General features: G+C 41.7%; 1 protein-coding gene and 1 long non-coding RNA gene across 3 annotated transcripts in view; both read right to left on the reverse strand.

Moving 5' to 3' along the window:
• LAMA3 (laminin subunit alpha 3) overlaps positions 1-13,368 on the reverse strand; it is a 250,272-nt gene that overhangs the window by 59,969 nt on the left and 176,935 nt on the right. For both annotated transcript variants that reach the window (XM_025429300.3, XM_025429301.3), the window contains 3 exons: positions 12,084-12,197; positions 7,385-7,494; positions 4,857-4,937 (listed from right to left, as the gene is read on the reverse strand). In XM_025429300.3, coding sequence (XP_025285085.3) covers positions 4,857-4,937; positions 7,385-7,494; positions 12,084-12,197 — 305 coding nt within the window. The remainder of the gene's footprint in view (positions 1-4,856; positions 4,938-7,384; positions 7,495-12,083; positions 12,198-13,368) is intronic.
• On the reverse strand, positions 8,859-12,075 carry LOC125755471 (uncharacterized). Its single transcript, XR_007412110.1, has 2 exons — positions 11,625-12,075; positions 8,859-11,567 (listed from the first exon to the last, which is right to left on the reverse strand). It is a non-coding gene; the product is annotated as an uncharacterized LOC125755471 (long non-coding RNA).

Genomic DNA, 13,368 nt, shown 5'->3' on the forward strand with positions numbered 1-13,368 from the left:
TAAAAATGTAGTGAGGAATCTAATACCATGCCTGAACATAATAGACACTCAATAAAAAGTAGTTACCATTTTAAGGCACGATGAAATATTCATGTATATATGCATCTATGTATAATTGGTATCACTTGGAATTATGACATTTCAGAGAGTAGACACGAAGCAGAAAACCCATGTATTCCTTAATTGCCAAGAAGGTAATTAAGCTGAGGTGGCTTATCTAAATCTACCAAGCCAGTTGGCATAAGGGTTTACTTTATGTGACTGGTCCTGTATTCTACTTAACAAACCATACTATGCAAAAGATCTGTGTTCCTTTTTAAAGTTTTTATTTATTTATTTGAAAAAGAGATGGAGCGAGAGTGATAGAGATAGCATGAAGAGGGGGAGGGGCATAGGGGGAGGAAGAAGCAGACTCCCCACTGAGCAGAAAACCTGACCCTGGGCTCGATCCCAGGACCCTGTGATCATGACCTGAGCTGAAGGCAGACACTCAACCGACTGAGCCACCCAGGTGCCCAAAGATCTATATTTTAAATACTTTATTTTTTGATGGCTTATCTATATCTAAACTTTCCATGTAAAAGATATATAATTATAAAATATTTCATATTAAAGTCATGTAAATATTCAGGAAGTTTGATTCCACTTCTTCCTTACTCTTGCAAAAAGCGTTATTTGCTGATCACGGAAACAACTGGTTCCCTTATTCTTATTTTAAGGTAGTGTCCAAACACAATGGACTGAAGTAAAATTTCCTGATTTCATAAATGGCATTGGGACAACAAATAAAGAGCAGAGAACATATTTGTCACCTGTGGCTCTGAGTGGCTGGGGGAGAAACGTGTCCCAGAGCAAGGTATGAGCTGGGAATCCTTTCCTACCTCATTCCTCAGATTGTCTGCTCCCTCCTCTGCCCTCCTGGCTCCTGCTTATATTTTTACTCTTCACCCTATACTGTCTTGTAGCTACCACCGCTGCATAGCCAACAACTAGAGCCGGAATGATGCCTGGCACAGAGTAGGTCCTCAATAAATGTTCAACAAATGAAAAAGTTTGACATTAATATAGCATTAACCTGTCGAAAAGTTTTTAAAAAAAATTTTAAGAAACACTAGTTTGCTTCCCTGAGACAGCAAATGTAACAAACATAAGTTGTGAGAACTGTTAATTAAGAATTTCTCTTTTCAAATCTGCTGCCTGCCAAGTGGATGTCTCAGCCAGTATGTTGCTGTTTTCTGCTTTATTGTTTGTGAAGAACCCTAAGGAGGATTACACTAGGACCCCTCTCCCAGGTGGGAGTCTCACAGCTTTTAAACCACAGAGTCCAGAAGAAACTTCCCAGTGCCCACCCACTCACCCATCTTTCCTGTCTCAGGACAGCTGCCCCTTCTGTCCATCACCCCCCAAGGTTGGTTGGAGGCCCCTCCTACAGCAGCCTGACTTAGCCCAGTTATATTCTCAGCCACTATTTTCACAGCTGGTTTGTATATCTGCCCATCACTAGACTGTAAAACCCTGAGGGCAGAGTCTGTGCTCCAGCTGCTAACATGTCTCTAGTGCTTAGCACAGTGCCAAACATACTAGGATCGCCATACATTTTTCATTGGCAGAAAGAATGAATAATAGATGTGAGGCATTTGTGGGCAACGTTGCTCTTGCTGAAATGGAAAACAGAAGAACCTTGAAATTGCTTCTTTTTACCACAAGACAGTGCCCAGCCCCTTAGCTGATGCTCAGTGATCCCCACAATAAGGCAGTTTGTGCCTTTCTCCCATGGCAAATATCTTTGAGGACCTTGCGTTTTCTTGCATGACTTCCCTGATTTGAGCCACCTTCCAACCCTACCTCTCTTGTCATCCCACCCTGTCCATCAAATATCCCAGATAACCCCAGGCCAGAGTGGACCTGCTTTCCTATGAAATCCAGCTGAATTAATTTTCTGTTTTTTTTTTTTTTTCTAATTAGGCAACACTCTTCTAAAGTTTATCCAGGAAAATAAAATGTCAGAATGGCCAAGGAAAACATTTTATATAAGGGTTACGAAGGAAGCTTTGCTCAACCAAATATCAAAAAGCGCTTTATATTTTCAGAAATGACACAGAAATGATAATGGCACAAAGACCAAATAAAATGTACAGGGTCAAGTCTAAGTTTATGGAGAAATTTTGTAGATGCACATTGACCTTTAGTGAATTTAACTACATGTACTCAACCAAAGAGAGAGGAGTGTGACAGTGTGAGAGGAAGAGAGGGAAAAACAACAGGAGTGTCTGTCCTCATTCACTCATGAGCACACATCCTGCGGTGAGTGTGACATGAGGGATGTGAATCTGCTAGTCCCCTAATCGGCCTACTTTCCTTGTGCCTCCCCTACTGAGTGTGGCTCTGGGATGCAGCCAAATACTACATGTATTTCATGCAACATGGGCCCTGGATTGTGGGGATGGAATACTGGGATAGTCAGAGTCACTTGGGCTCTGGCCAATTTTGGCTACCATGTTAACCCTAAATCTATCTGCCTTGTGAGAGGCCATGACACCCCCAAAAGGCTAGCTTCCAAATTTTCACCAACATGAAGAAATAAAACTATAGAAGTATTAAAAGTAGGGTGCCTGGGTGGCTCAGTTGGCTAAGAGTCTGCCTTCAGCTTCAGAATATGATCCCAAGGTCCTGTGATCAAGCCTCGCATTGAGCTCCCTGTTCCATGAGGATCCTGCTTCTCCCTCTGCCACTCTCTCTGCTTGTGCTCTGTCTCTCTCTCAAATAAGTAAAATCTTTTTTTTAAAAAAATAAAAGTACTAAAAGAATGCATTAACATTTATATAACCTCCCTAAACATGACCCCATTGGCTGACTCCTGAGGAATACAGAGTAGAAACATATAACAAAATAGAAAACCAAAAAAACATACAAACAAAAAACAAACTGAAAAAAGTATCTGCAACATATAGTATGAAGGGCTCATTACCTTTAAAAGAATTTGTACAAACCAATAAAAAAACTGATAAAAGAACATTTCACTAGAAAAAAATGAGTAAAAGACCTAGAAAACAATCCCAAAAATAAGATCCACAAGTGGTCAATGAACACATGAAAAAGACTCCAATCTAATTATTAAACAAAGAAATGTAAATTAAAATGATACACAATGGTCTCCTACTAAACTGGCAGATATTTTAAAAATTGATCATTTCTAGTATTCACTGGCGGCAGCAGGTGCTCTTTTGCCACTGGTAGGACTAGAAATAAGTGTGACTTTTCTGGAGGGCAAACAGGCAAAATGAATCAAAAGCCTGAAAAATACACCTACCCTTTGATCCAAGTAATCTACTTCTATTAATTATATCTTGAGGATTTATACACACAAATATTTTGCTGCAAGGATTTACTTTTAGTGCTGCTTTGAATGGAAAACAGTGAAACTATCTCAAAGACTAGGAGGAGATTACAGAACTTCTTGGTTCTGACATGATGTTATCAGTGAATACTTTGCTGAAATGGAAAGACAGTGCTAGCCTTCTACTAGATGAGAAAACAAGTCAAAACAGAAAGCAAAACAACAATCTACTTTTGTTTTTAAGAAAACATCTGTGCACACAGAATGATCTGTAAGAATATGCAAGTTTCAGCTGGGGTTTTCTGTAAATAAAATGATTATAAGTAGGATTATATGTGAGCATGTACAAGTATAAAGGGCTACAAAGAGGTGTAGTGGGCCTTACAGTTCTTTGCTCACCTGTATCACATCATTTTTAATAAAGATATGTATTGATTTTATGATAAAGTTATTCTAAATTTAAAAATATGCTGCCCATATGATTCATTTGCTACACTGTTACTTTTTCAAACATGTATGTGCCATCTTCCCAGGAAGACCGTAAGCAGTTTTTACAGCCCTTATAAATGCTTGGTAGTGTATAGTAGCTAATCATGAAAATCTGTTCCTGAATAACTAAAGCTTGGCTCTACGGTCCTTCATAATTAAGTTCATAGTTTCCATTCTGCAACACTTATTCTTTTGTTTCATTACTGAACATCCATTACATGAACAGTGCCACGGTAGGCAGCAGTGATTCAGAAATGAATGACACAGACTGTCCTGCAGGTGTTCATAATGTGTGGGATAGAGAGGGGATAATGTGTGGGTTTGGGGTGTGTGTGTGTGTGTGTGTGTGTGTGTGAATATCTAGGGCTGTGTGTGTGTGTGTGTGTGTATAAGAATATGTAGAGTTGTGGGTGGATGTCCTAGCAAGTAGGGATGTGTGGGGGGCAGGGATACACAGGGATACATATGTAGGGTGAGGAGTATGTAGGGATGAGTTTACATGGAGCTAGGACTAGGTAGGGATATGTGTGCCAATAAGGGCTATATAAGGATGCGTGTGTGGTGTGTGCGGGTATGTAGGGATCTGTATATGTGGGGTAGGGGTATGCAAGGAAGAATTTATATGGAGGTAGGGGTAAGTAAGGACATGTAGGGGGTAGAAGTATGTAGGGAAGTGGAGGGGGAGGGGCAGGTAGCAATACATAGGGGGAGGGGTATGAGAGTGTGCAGGTGGGTAGGAGTATGTAGGGACTATGATATGTGGGGTCTCATTCTCAAATTTCTGAAACATGTAAGAAACAAGAAAGACAAGGAGGTTAATGATTTATTAAGTGAGCAGTCTTGTATTTTTCCCTGGGGATCTTTTTCCAGCCTCGGTGAAACCAGCAGCCCCACCCAGCTCTGAGCCTCCACCCAGCACAGCCCCACCCACAGCCTGTGCCTGCTGCAGCCTGACTGCAGAGCCCACCCTCCCTGTGGGGTGAGGGGTGAGGGAGGGGTGGGGTGGGGTGGGGGGAGGGGCAGCACCTACCTTTCGCACTGTGTGCCTGTGTATCCGGGTTTGCAGGAGCACCTCACATTTCCCCCCGTCACAACACAGCCAGTGGCAAAACTTGAAAGAAGCCAGAAGAAAAGCCTCAGTAAAAACATAAATTGATAGGCTTCATGCTCATTATTATTATTATTATTATTTTATTTTATTTTTTTTTGCCACAAAGCACTGACTTGGGTTAAGTGGAAACAGACACCAAGAGACTGGTTGCTTTCTATATGAAGAAAAATGTGTCCATCAAAACTTGTAGAGATGATAATGAGGTACTATTTCAGCTCACATTGGGCATATCTTGGTAAATAAGGACTGAAGACATTTATTTGGTTTTGTTTTTGGCTTCAAGAAATGCATTCCTTCACTTGAGACAGCAAAGTAACTCACTTCGGAAGAGATGATTACAACAGTATTTTTCTAGGAATAACAAGGAAGGAATAAAACAAGTCTAGGCAGAAAAAAAAAAAAAGAAAAAGAGTTCTGATTCTTCAAAAAATTTTTCTCCTTGTTTATTCTAGTTCCTTCATATTGGGCACATTATCTCCTAGGAAGCAAAGGGGTTGGGCAGGAGCTAAGGCACAGAGCATGCTTGCCCATCTAGATATTTTTGTGGGCACAATCATTGGTGATTTTTACATTTTTCAAATCAAGCTGTGGCATTCCAACTCTCATTCTTTTTGTTCTAAACTAGTGCATATTTGAGACGGATTTTTTTATTTTTTATTTATTTATTTATTTTTTTTTTGGATTTTTTTAAATTAAGTGAGCAGATCATGAAAAAACTCTGTTGCCTTGAGAAAGGTCTATGAACATTACACTGAGCAAGTCCGAGGGAAAATAGCTCCATGTATCATTTGCTGATAAGAGAATTCTTATCTAGGAAGCTTCTGTAGTCTCATACATGGATAGAGTTATACTCCTAAAGGGACAGTTAGAAATTCGTCAACAGTATGAATATCGCCGGAGGGAGAATTCGATAAAAATAGTGTCTCATTGATAATCTGAGGAATGATGGTGAGTTACTTCAGTTGTATGGAAGCCAGAAGCCGCCCTTCATGATAACAACAGGCTTTGCAACCAAAGATGAAAAGCCTTCCCTGAACACCGGGTGAAAATCTTGTTTCTATTCCCTCTGGCTTCTGTTCCAACAAGTCTAGGCAGGTATCGAGTGATAAACCCCTTTGCAAATAAAGCCACAGGACTGGGCAAGTTTAAGGGGTATCAAATACACAGAGAGCAAAACAGGGTGACATTTCTAATATGCATCTTCAGAAAAGCCACGTCTGGGCAGTGACTTCTGGTAACATGGCCAATCTCTCGGATCCTGGACTGACATCAATCAGCCTTGTGGCCTGCACTGTGCCTGAGCTAGTGCACTGCTTATATTCCTATAGGTATCTTCTAGATCTTCAAATCAACTCTTGCTTCCTCTGGTTATGTGTGATATTTTGCTTGGACCCACAACGAACGTGTCACGACGAGCAGGAATAGGGCAAGGTACCAAGGCCAAATAGAATATGAATTACCATGAAATATATAAGTGGGAGGTTGCTACCTACGTTATGCATCTGCTGTGCTGGAGTCTGAATGATAACTCAGGTCACATCGCTGGCCTGTGGCTTCCGTCACATTGAGGATAAATCGCAGTGCCTTACTAGAGCCTCCAGGGTCCTTAGGATCTGAACCCTGGGTGCCCCACCTACCGGGCCTCCTGGCCCTCTCCCCCAACACTGTGCTCCAGCCACCTCCTTATTCCACAAACACATCAGCACAGGGGTGGTCTCTTGCCTTTTCCTTCCCTCAGACCCTCATTGCTAAGATATTGCCCCACTGACTCCATCTCATCATTCCCTGGTCCATGCCCAAAAAACTCTCCTACTCCTCTGTAAAGAGTCTGCTCACTCGCTACCAGTTGATAACCCTGTTATCAACTGCATAGTCCATCTCTATCTGAAATTATGCATATTTATTTGTGCATTTATTTCCTGAGGGTGACAATGGCCCCTGCCCACATTCTCCAGGTGAATCCTGATGAGATCAGACTGCCTGATTGCTAGTCTTCTTTACTATAGTTGCCCTAGCACCTAGAGAAGGCTAACCCCTAGCTCTGAATTGGTCTCTCAGTAAATAATGTTTAACCATTGTATGAAGAGTGAAAGGAAAGAGGAAAAGGAAAAACACTCAAGTGTACACTTAGAAAAACTGTTCTTGTTTGTTTTGCTTTTGTTTTGCATTTTTGTTCTTTTAAAAATATAACTGCTTGATTGAGATATAATTCACAAACCATACCACTTGCCCATTTCAAGTATTCAATTAAATGGCTTTTAATAGGTTTACAGAGTTGAACCAACCATTAGCATGATCAATTTTAGAACATTTCCATCACCCCAAAAAAGAAATCCCATACCCTTAGCAGTCGCTTCCCATATCCTTCCACTCTCCAACCCCAGTCCCAGGCAACCACCCAATGACTTCCAGTCTCTACAGATTATTTGAGAGCTCCCATACTGTACCTGTTTGAATGAGGACACGGGCAGACACTACAGGATCCGTGGATGGTGTTCCTATAGTGACCCTCTTTGCAGCGCTCACAGTGTTCTCCAGCTGTGTTGTGCTGGCAGTTCTTGGGACAGATGAGCATACAATTAATAGCAGCTGATTACATTTATTATTATTAAGATCATTATTATCTTCACCACTTACACAATTATAACTCAAGTCTTCTGACTCTGTACGGTGATGTCAGTTCACTGATGGTATATTTTTCCTGTCTATTTAATTATTGTTGGTACTAAAAAAAAAATGTAAGTGCCCTTCCATCAACTATTTGATGCTTAATATCAGGAGGATGAAATGGAGGAAGACCAGTTGGATCCAAACTCAATCCAATATTTCATAGCTGTGCTATCCTGGGCAAGAATCTTCACCTTTTGAGCCTCAGTATCTTTCATAAATCACTTTTATTGGTGTATGATTTATGCATAATTCTACTATTCTTAAGATGTATGGTTGGAATGATACCCACTTTCCAAGATTGCTGGGAGGATTTTAAAAAGAATACTAGAACCTCAGCAAAATGTAAACCTCCCCCTCTTTTCCTAAGAAAAGCTCCTATGAAAATTAACTTGATATTGCTTCATAATTCACTTAATGGTCATATACTAAAGAGGAATATAGTTCCAATACGTTTTTAACATGTAGAATTTGTTAAAACCATGAGAAGCTGCACCATATCTGAAGAAAGCTCTCAGTTTGATCCCAGGGTCTCAAACAAGCAAGAGGCTAAGTTTTCCTACATTATGTGTTTACGTAAATCCAATTATTTTCATGTCAAGTCAATGCCTTTTGAAAGTTGTTCTTCAATAAAGCACTGAGATGAGACAACTTTCCAACTGAGCAGTCTAATGAGACAAATATCCTAGCGGATGGTATCAAATTTGTTTATTTTGTGGAATCTTTAGCCTAGGATAACATTTCCTCATTTTACTCTAGTAATAAATATCTAAATGAACAAAGCTATCCAGGAAAACTCCCCTTACTGTGGGTATTTGATGATTCAGAGATACTCTGTGTTAATTCTACAGCATGGAATAAGTATAATATTTTTTAAATTGCTCATATACCTTAACTCTGTCTGCAGAGATGGGGCTTGGGAGGAAGCTTAAATGGATGTGAGTTTTCAATAACATCTGAAGCCAGGTTGTGGAAAACAATAGGCAGGGACATCCTAAGTGGGTATGGCCCCGCTCCAAATGTGAGGCTGTCCCTTCCTCATTATGTCATCCATTTCTTTAGCTTAAATAGATCCATCCCTCACAAACCTTTGAATAATGGCCAATTACACAAGCCACTAAGATGTTAAAATATCTTTCCATAGTTTTTTCAGATATGAATTCGGGCTATACTCACAAGGGATACTGCTCACACGTTAACATGGGATCATCATCAGAGAGCTCACCCCTGCCCTGAATCCTTCCCTCTTTCTCCAAATGTCCCCACCGTGGAAGTGTCTTCTGCAGGCCTGGAAGCTAGGTACAAACCCATGCTGCAGTTTATCGGGTGCACAGAGGGGTCTTTCCTTCACTTTTACCTTGCTCCGCTGTCCTCACTTGCTCACAAAACAGTCATTCATTTGAACTAATCATTTACTTCTCCACGTTAGTTTCCTTTCTTTTTAAACTCTAAATGGCAATCTTAAAGAAGAACCTAGCTGCTGAATTTCTTTATTTTTTATTTTTATTTTCTTTATTTTTATTTCTTTAATCCTATATATATATATTTAGCTCTGAGTTGAAAACACTGGAGAAGCAAAAGCATAGAGAATCAAGAAGTGCCATGTGCCATCTGTGACCTACTGAAAACACCTTGAACCCTGGTTCTGCTCAGGAGCAGGGAGAGGATTGTAGGAAGGGGTGAGAACCTATGTTGCTTGATAAGGTCCCCTAAGAATGTCTGAAATAGTCCCGCCCTCAGTTGAGAGCATCTACCCTGGAAGCTTGCTCGGTCCTGCAAATTTGAGACATCTGCCTATCAAGTTTCCTTGTGGTTTATTGCAAATGAATTAATGGATGGATTAATGAATGAATGAGTCCATGTCCACTCCCACAGCATGTGCTCTCCTAGCTCCATCTGACATCAAACATCCATGGGGTATTTACTATGTGTCCAATGATCCTAGGTGCTAGGGATGCAGAGATGGATTGGCACCCTGACCACAGCAGATAGAACCCTGTGAGTAGACACATTCAATGTCATGTGGAAAATATGATAACCAACATGTGCCAGCATCCCATAAGAGCAAGAGGAGCCTCCGAGAAGAGCTTCTAGAGGCAACAATGCCTCCTGCATGGAGGAAAAAAGGAGAAGAATTAGCTGGGTAGAGAAGTGAGGGGAGGGCCCATCAGACACAAGGAATGGTGAGCACAGAACCTCAGTCTTACAGGAGCCTAGCAGTGCGAGCAGGCAACATGAAGCAATTGGTATTCCAAAGGGTGAAGGTCAAAGTCGGATGGGATGCAGCTGAAGCAGCTGGAGGCAGCCTGCACCAAGGAGTGTGGACATCTGGCCGTGAGCCTCAGGAGAGCCACGTGGCAGCTGTGAGTTTCAGGTAAGTCATGCTGGGGGTGGGGCGGGGGCTCAAGTGGCAGGGAGTAAAATGACGTAGATGAGGGGTGACTGAGACAGTGGAAGGTGAGGAGTTGGGGGAGAGGTGGAGATATGAGGACAAAGCTGGCAAGGAGAAGAAGAGAGAGGCAGGAAGTCAGGGAAGAGAAGGGGGTCTGTCACTGCTGGTCCTTCTGGCTGATGGCACCCACACATGGCCTGCTGCTCCTGAACGTACATGGCTTCACTGGCAAGGACCTGGGCGATTTTCTTTCCAACCTCCAAAGCTTATTCTTGAAACAACATGGAGAAGTGTGCTGTGTGAAGGTCCCAGATTTCAGAAATTGACTTTGGACATTGAGAGGTAAAGGCCAGTTTGCAGAGGAACCAGCCTGCTTGATGGTGACAAGTACTTGGTCTCCTCATTGCTGTTCTTTGAGAATGAGGGCTAAATCTCTGGCTCCCATGCAGTGGGCACCCCCAAGGGTAATGGCAGCACTCAGTGCCTGCCCCTGAGTGGTTAAGTGAGTGCAGGCAAGGGCTCTGTGCCTGTGTGTGTGTGTGTGTGTGTGTGTGTGTGTGCGCGTGTGTGCACAGACACATTCCCCACTGGACTGTAGGCCTTGTGTGAGTTGGGATTATGTCAAATGGTTTTAACCACAGCATTTAGCTCATACCTCCCACAATAGCAAATGCTCAGTAAGGGTTTCCTGAATGAATTCTTTCTAGAGGCCATATGGCCATTAGGGACAAGTGAAGACAGAGCTACAAAGAAAGGAAATGGGAAAGAAAATTCCCTGTTTGATTAAAACAGATGAATTATGACTCACTAGTGCTCCTTTCACTGGGTGAATGGACTGCAGAGAATGTCTACTTTGTTCTTTGGCAGCTTTTATAAAGTGGACTCGACATCTAGCAATGGTTCAGTGACAAGATAAATATTTATTTTAAATTAAAGTACCTACCTGTGTTACACACAACATACAGCATGAAGCATAAACTACAACATAAGAATACTTATGAGCTGAAAAATAGTCTTTCCAAATGTCTTTTATTCCTTTTGAACTTACAAAGTTAAAGTCCTACAGAATATTCTATTAGGCTCTTTACAACAATGTCCTGTCCTGACCTGTCCCATCCTGCAGCGGAAACAGTTCCCTGGGACATGCCGAACTTGGCTTAATACAGCCTAGGAACTCAAAGAGTTGAAACACACTTTAGATGCATTACACAATGCAAAGGAAATCTGTGCCAGAAGAATGTATCTCCAAATAGCACCACATAAAAGGGGGCTTGTGTTTATGGGGGCAACGATGCTCTCTCTCTTGTCTATAACTGTCCATTCTCCTTCAAGGTGGGGAGGCCCTGCCTTCCAGGGATGAAAGAGAGGAAGGCAGAGTAAAAAATGTCCCAAAAGAATACAAAAGAAAAGTTTCCCGAGAATCTAATTTTCTATGGGAAATATTTTTTTAAATATTCTAAAAGAAGTTTGTTTTCCAGTGAATAAGCCATAGACAGCAAGGATTCACCTCACCTGTCTTCCTATCTAAGGCCACTTGGCAGCTATGAAAGATTGAGTGATTGAGAATGCACCTTAAAAAAAAAAAAAAAAAAAAAAAAAAAAAAAAAAAAAAAAAAAAGAGAATGCACCTTAAGTCTTTCTTAGCATCTTCTCCCCAATTGCTTGCTTGAGTCTCCTGATCACCTAGCTATGAGGCTCCCCTCCTGCAACCTCCAGCCACTCCAACAAAATTTGGGCCCAAAGTAGTGGCTCTGACTTGCTATATTTCAGCAAGAATTAAGTCCCCGGATGCACCCATTAACAACATCCAATGCAGTGAACATTTAGAAGCTAGTGTGTAATTTCATTGTTCAGATGGGACTTCTCCTCTGATGGCACATGTTTAAAATGGAGGGAAAAGTGCAGTATAAAATAATTCAGCCTGATGACACTGGAGCCTCCTATGTTTACATAGCAACCTCTATTTAGGGTTTGGTTGGAAATGTGACAATCAATGTCTCAGGGCCCAGTGGGGTGGGGGTGGGGGAGTGAGGGGACAGAGAGACACAGATTGCCTGCCGGTAGCACTACAGTATCACTTTACTCACAATACATATTCCGGAGCCATCCTGACATCGATTTGAATGTCCATTGCAATTGCAGGGAACACATCGTCCAGTATACGAGCCTCTGTTATCGCGATAGTATCCAGGGCTACAACCCTATTTTTCAAACAAAGCACTTAATCAGTAGACAGAAAGAATTATTATTCAAAGCATGTGACAATTCTGACTGTCAAACATTCACTTGTTTAATCTTTTTTCCTTTAGTTGGTGTGTGGATTTCTACTTTTGAACACTAGTCGGTCCACTAGCTCTTTTTGTCGGGTTTGACTTTGTTTTCACACCATGGCAGGAGTGCATGCTTGTGTCAGAGTTGGAGATGTGTGGGGAGAAGGGGGAGGAGTGTGGCAATAGCTTCTTCTCCTTCAACTGCTATAGGGCGAATGGAGGGGTGAAGGGGTAAGGAGGATCAGGATATCAGCCTTTAGCAGGGAGGGTCTCTAAGCCAATCCCTTCATGGTCAAGTTCTCTTTGGGTAGGCATTCCCTCTCCAAGCATGGGTCGGGACCGGTGGGGGAGGCAGAATGAGAAAAACGGGAACTAAAGAGTCTTCATTGGGATGGATCAATGCAGTAATGGCAGAACCAGAGGAATCACTGGTCTATGGACAACAGGGAACCCTGGGGAGAGGAACATGCTAGCATTCTCTACAGAACCCCGCAGGGACGTTCAGTTCTGATGGGGCACACAAAGACCCAGCAGGAGGGAATCCCATTGGGTGTGGTCTTCTTCTCTCACTTCATAACTTAATACTGCTTTATTTCTATCTCTAGTACATTGTTTCTTTCCAGTACAATATGAATTATTATTTTTCATATGGATGAAAGGAATTACAGTTTTCTTTTGATGAACTGTTTTTTTTTTTTTTTTTAAAGGATTCTAGTTGGGACACCTAGGTGGCTCAGTGATTAAGCCTCTGCCTTTGGCTCAGGTCATGATCCCAGTGTCCTGGGATCGAGTCCTGCATCGGGCTCCCCACAGGGAGCCTGCGTCTCCCTCTGCCTATGTCTCTGCCTCTCTCTCTGTGTCTCTCATGACAAATAAAATCTTTAAAAAAAAGGATTCTAGTTAAGAATGCTCCCAATAGAAAAAGAAACAATTCTTTCAATACCAGCCATTAAAAAGTATTTCTATTTTTGCCTTTAAAGAGAATCATAAACATTTTGCTTATTTTGGCAGAGTGAATCAGTGCACCGATTAAAACCAAATGTTGCTTCCAGTTTCTTTAACTGACCTCCTTATATGTCCTAACCAAAATATCCAGAAAATA

This window comes from Canis lupus, chromosome 7, assembly GCF_003254725.2.
Source record: "Canis lupus dingo isolate Sandy chromosome 7, ASM325472v2, whole genome shotgun sequence".
Classification (NCBI taxonomy): Eukaryota; Metazoa; Chordata; class Mammalia; order Carnivora; family Canidae; genus Canis; species Canis lupus.